This window comes from Anopheles bellator, chromosome 2, assembly GCF_943735745.2.
Source record: "Anopheles bellator chromosome 2, idAnoBellAS_SP24_06.2, whole genome shotgun sequence".
NCBI classification, from domain to species: domain Eukaryota; kingdom Metazoa; phylum Arthropoda; class Insecta; order Diptera; family Culicidae; genus Anopheles; species Anopheles bellator.
Window position 1 is genome coordinate 25,042,948 of NC_071286.1, and position 6,073 is coordinate 25,049,020.

The 6,073-nt window shown below is 49.8% G+C and overlaps 1 protein-coding gene across 1 annotated transcript; it reads right to left on the minus strand.

Moving 5' to 3' along the window:
* Positions 1-3,651: 3,651 nt before the first annotated feature.
* LOC131207243 (uncharacterized) lies at positions 3,652-4,957 on the minus strand. The gene is made up of 2 exons (XM_058199853.1): positions 4,506-4,957; positions 3,652-3,799 (listed from the first exon to the last, which is right to left on the minus strand). Exons 1-2 carry the CDS (start codon positions 4,955-4,957, stop codon positions 3,652-3,654), a joined length of 600 nt encoding a protein of 199 aa, XP_058055836.1.
* Positions 4,958-6,073: the final 1,116 nt, after the last annotated feature.

Below are 6,073 nucleotides of genomic sequence, written 5' to 3' on the forward strand. Positions count from 1 at the left end.
CTCCCTAGACTGCCATTTCTTTCACTGCTGATCCAGCAACTACAAGCCATGGGCGGTCCTGGCCTGCAGAACAGGCCTTGGTTAAATATTTACAGGTTGATACATTAAATGTTTCAATGAATACCTCAAAAATGCTATTTTCTTACGGTGGCCCAGGATCGTACTGTTTGCTGAAGCTTCCAAAAACCTGCTGATAGATAAGGAAAATAGTTTCACTTAACTGCACCATCACTTCCGGGTCGTGTCGGCATGGCCCGCATTCAGAGCACAATTCCAATTCCGCAACACACACTATGTAAATGGGACTTTTTCTGTTTAGAATCGCAAATGAAAATGTTAATAAAGCCTTCCGGGGTGGACGGCCAATCGTCTTCAGGGGGATGGCCTTTTGGGAGGAAAAGTTGTTTCGGCACGACACTGCGAATTACCGAAAAAGTTTTAATACAAATATTAGGATGCCAAAGCGAACGGGGTGTGGTCGTTGGGCGGTGCTGGCGCTTAAACGCTTCCTGCTTATTACCGGGGGGGTTAAAAAAGAATGTAAATTTTTACGATCACCACATTAGTTTGCATTGCAGCGTCAGCGTCAGCGTTGGAGATGGTCTTTTCGCAGCAAGCTGCCCGTTCCACAAGCGGCTATTTTGTTTTGGCCTGGGGTCTGCAAATTGAATTCGGGTTGAATCATTACAAACATTAGCGAAATGTGCGCAAAGATGAGATGTGTTTTTGGGGGGGAATCTTGTTCTGTAATGATTGGTAAAGTTTGTCTTTCTCACCATCGTCATGAGCGCCAGGATAAAGGGCTGTTTGCTAAATGTATTACATTAATTAACAACAACGAAGAAGTCCTAAGCATGTAAAATGTGTTCCGTGCCAGGTTTGCTTAATGCTGGGCTGATTGCCGTGACCTGGTCGTGACAGTTTATAATTGATAACACCTAGCTGGTCTCACAAAGCGTGCTGCTGCCGTGAATAAACAACGGCGTTGGAGATTGTCGACACTGCAGCGATTATCCCGTTGCCAACAGACTGGCCTAGGTGGCTCAGTGCTATTTCCGAATCGAAGGTAGGTTCGGATTCCTATTTCTATCCGGCCTACAATTGAGGCCGGTTTCCTTTCGAATGACTTCTCTGCTACTTTTACAACTCGATCCCCAGTTTTGGTTGCCGGTCCTTTTAAAGCCGACTGTTCGTTCCCCAAAATAACTCTCTCCTCATCAGGACACGTGTAATTAGAGCAACGACCTGAAGCAATTCACTGCGACGTACCTCATGAACATCCCGCAGAACACAGACCCAGCCGAGAATGGACATCCCGAAACCAACATTTGCAGTCCACCGAGGAATGGAGTTTCCCTTCGGGGGTTTTCCCACCAGCCTGGTGGTGTGTGTGTGCGTGCGGTGACGACGAAACCAGCGGCGGTCATCGTTTGGTGCCAAAAAAGCGCAGCGCATTTCTGTAATGAAACCGAGACACGAACTTTGCCCCGTAATGGTGGCCCCAGTGGTGGCCATTACGGTGGACACACACCGAAACGGCGAACCATGCTGGCCCGACGGTCAGGCTCAGTCGGGCTCACGAGCTCCTGTTTGGCAAAAATGTCCATTTGCCAGTTAGTTCGCTCGCCGAACGCGAGCCCTTAAACAGTCTGTGGTTGGCTTCCTGGTTCGGAAAGCCCAATCTGCCGCATTTCAGGGGAGGGGTGCAGAATGTTGGACCAGCTCCAATAGCCCGGTGTCCGGTGGTGCGATGCCTGGAAATAAATTTTCTCCAATTCCGTCTTCTTACGGGGTTCAGATTCCTTTTGCGAACCGGGCCCTCTCTGGATGGCCGATTTCAATTTAACGGCCACCGCGCCAAGTCTCGCGGAGGTCGTTGCTGGTGCAGCGTGGACGTGAATTGAGTTTTTAAATAAACTACTACCGGCTGACTGGCTGACTGGCTGGCCACTCGCATTTCATGGTAAACTTTAATCGGTCGTCAAACGTGGAGTCCGGAAGCGGCGCGCTAGAGTGAGGTTAAAAATTGAACGAAAATCTCGTCTCGCCATCTACCGTTCGAGCGCTAGGCCGGAAGGAGGGTGGCCGGACTAACCGGAGATGGCACCTGATTCCCCCCGGGGGGGAGGACGACGTGCTGGGAATGGGTGGCAATAAAAATTGTCACCAGCATGCGCCCAGAGTAACTTGTGGCGATGGCGAGTTCCAGGAAGGTGAAGTTGGTCCCGCGGCGAAACTGGGCCACACTGGGGAGGTTCCTCCACAATGGAACTCTCGGGGGGGATCCAGGAAACATGACCGGGCCCACAGAGTGACCGGTGTTCAGCTGCACCGAACTCTGCCCGGCTAGCCTGCAGCGCTTTTCGGATGGCTGCTCGGCCCAAAAATGGGCGTCCGAAGCTCGTCCGGCCGGCCGGCCAGAGCGCTGCAGGGCACGGTGTCCCGGTCGGTGGACGCCCATTTCGGCCAGTCCTCTCCGGCGAAAAATCTCACGGGCACCACGGGCAGGCCTGGGTGAGCTGGGTGGACGCTGGGCGGCTTAGCACCTACCAGGGACCAAAAACGGACCACCGGACATCATCAGGTTTTGGGGCCATGTTTTGGGCTGCGCCGTCTCTGGCTTCTGACGGTGAAAGGAAATTTATGGTTTCCACTAAAAAACGATTCCCATGATGCATGAAAATTGTAATCGCAAATGCTTAGTGGTGCTTACACATACACATGCGCGCGAGGGCCAGGCGCGGGCGATGGAATGTCGGCCATCGGGCCAGGAAGCAGTGGTCCAACGGACCGAAAGTTTGCTTCTCGCTTGGATGAAAGGGTTTATGGGGCTATCTCTGTGGCCAAAGAGGAACGCAGCTGGCCTGGCCCTTCCTCATGCCCTCCCTCCCTCTCGCCCTGTCGCTGAAAAGGTGGGCAGGTGCTTAGAATAATGCAGAAGTGAGGGTGGTGGGCGCTCTGCTCCGCTGTTTGGCAACTTTTCGGAGGGTGTAAACGACCATTGTGTCCGGACCTCTGACACGGCGAGCGTTTCTCTTTCGGGCGCTGCGTCGGGCACACACAAATACACACCCGGACACTACTGGCCACACTCCAGAATACCGGAATACAAAATGGCACCGGCACAAGATGGCCGGAGGGGTGAACAATGGCACGGGTGGTATTTGTTTTATTTCTCTACAAATCTAGGCATTTTCAGCAGCCGAGGAGGCCGAGGTACCCGCATCGGGACTAGGCGGCCAACTGAAAGGCGGCGAAGCTCACGATTCGGATGTTTTGCTGAACGTATGGCCACACACAACGCGCGAGTTGTAAATCATGGCAGACTTTTATAATTCTCGCATAATTTATTACACAGTTTCATTAATAAAATCTCTCTCTCGCTCTCTTGCTCTCTTGCTCTCTCTGAGTGGTGCCAGGGAGTGGGCCACTCCAAGAAAACCCGTTCCGGGCTCAGCATTCTGCGCGAAGCAAACGGTTTCGCGAAAAGGTCGGAAGTCGCCATCGGCACCGTCACCTTTCGTCTGTACACTTTGAAGAGTGCCTGAAGTTGACTGAAGGCTTTTGGCCTCTACCGGATCGTCGTTTCGGAGTCAGCTACTTTTGGTAAAGTCCACCATTTTTGTGATGTTGGCACCCAAAAACGTGAGATCATAGGTCATGTAACAGAACCGATACACTGTCGAATATGCCCTTGCCGCTGGGGCAAGAGGGATAGAGCTGGATACAGTCACGGCCGCTGCTACCGTAGTTTTGGGCTTCGAGGTATACGATGTCCAGTAACTCCGATGGATTGGGTCTAAAAAGAATAAAATATCAAATGCTTATTATACGTAGAATTCACAACTAATTCCAACACAAAAAAGCTGCAGCGAATTCGAGCAGTTTTCGAGCAGATTTGAGGGAAAACTGTTCCTACGGTAAATGAAGAAGTAAACGCAGGTCCTCCTGGTTTTTGATTTCCACAATCCGGGCCTTCGGTGGGACCCGGCTAATGGAATCAAACTTGAATGGTGACCAAAAGAGAAATGCGATTGCATTGATTGTATTTTCGTTTCAAATTGTGTCATTTTTAAACGACGTTAAAATGGACGAAAAAATATTACCAATGTTGTGCAAACTTACGGTGCTTCGGACAACCACGAACGGAAGCGAAATCTGTTTAATCGGCATCGGTGATGACACGAAACGGTCGTGCCGAGGGTCGTGTGCCTTTTTGGCTCGTTTGCGCACATTTACGAAAACCGATCGAAATCGAAATTGGCTTGTCGAATGGCACAAGGGGTCCCGAAACCCGAAAAAGGCTGTTCCGCTCGCTGTTGATGAACGGTTTCACAAATTGCAAATTTCGTCACGAAGCACTTAAACTGCACCAAAAAAAAAGAAACACGAAGAGGAAGCTGGCTGCCCCGTCAATATGGCTTCTTATTTCGTCAATCATGCGCCAATTAGGGTCCGCGGGCCCCATTTTGCTCCCGTCTCTCGGGCCAGTGGTTGCTACTCACGTGAAAATCACATCGATTATTTCGCCAATCAGTCCGTTATGTTTGAGTGGAGTGGCGGCCACCTCGCAGACGGCCCGCAGCACACAGGCCCGCCCGTTGCGGTCCGCCCGGTCGAAGGTTCGCTCGAGCACCCGGAACAGTTGGCCCCGGCTCGCGTCCGGTTCGGCGGCCCGGTTCATGAAGATCGTTTCCGGCCTGGGATCGATTATGTTGGCCGGGATACGGTAGGCGGCCTGCATGTTGTACGTGTTGACGATGATACGCGGCAGCGGATGATGGAACCGGATTGGGACTACGATTCCGAACACCATCTTGGCGAGCCCACCGTTGATGGGATAGCTCAGCCATCGTTTGACCCGCTCCCGGTGCTGCTCGGAAGTGATGTCACCGTTCTCGGCGACCACCAGCGTGAGGAACAGTGCAAGCCACGGAACAGCTGCCGAAGGTCGCATTTCCGGAATCGCGGAATTACTACGAGCCGACCAAAGACGCTGTCGATGAGTGACGTCTCGCTGGGCAACTGGTGCCGTCGTCTGGTGAGACTCGCCTCGAGAAGACGATCGACCAGTGGCAGCAATAAAGTGCCGCTTGCTTTGTGCCAATTAGTTGTGTCAACAGACCGGAGTCATCGCTTCGGCACCCAAATTCTCGATCTGCCACGATCGTTCGATCACTTTCTTATCGAGAACTTACTCTCAATTTAGCACGCTCCGAAAAAAAAAAGAAAACGGGGTCGTCAATTCTGATAAACATATGTCAACACGCTGCGAACATTAGACATTAGCGACGCCATGTCAATAGGCGTGGTTTTTGGAGGGTCGTAAGGTAGGGTAAATAAACATAAGCGCGCGCGTCGTGAGGCGTGATGTCGCTGGAGCAGAACACTTTCCAGAACGAAAGCTGTCGAATTGAGACAGCGGCATCGGAATTGGGAACCCCTCTTTCTGAACGCTAATCACATCGCACTGCGATAGAGAGTGCTTTCATTTCGGGCACCGTTTCTAGGAGGAGAGAAAGTTTTCTCGATTCTGACGTCGTTTTGAACGTCGACATTGTGGGCAAACAGCAGAGTTCGATTATTTTAAAATATTTACATGTAACATCAATATAAGGTAAATCGCAATATCAATCAGAATTGAGTGTTCTAACGGATCCAGTTTTGATGTTTAAATTTGTTGTTAATGGTTTTTTATGTTTTAATTATTTAATTTCTTATTTTATGCTTAATTTTATGAGCATTGTAAAACAACAACACTGTATTAAGTGGAAGAAAACAATTATTACCGAAAGCTGGTATGTTGGGGGAAAGCGGTTTCTATTATATTCGATCCATTCGCATAGTTTTCGGTAATTTTACTGTTCATTTTGTTTTTCTTAATGTTATTATAGTATTCACAAAATAGAAAATATTTAAACAACTATGAATATGAAATTCAATTTTGGTTTCATTCACACCGTCCACTTTTAATGACAGGCACTTCAACTTTGTTATGTAGTTCAGTCCGATTCACATTAAACGCCTGTTTTGCTAGCTCAGACAGATTTAACTGGTTGTAAGACATAACAAA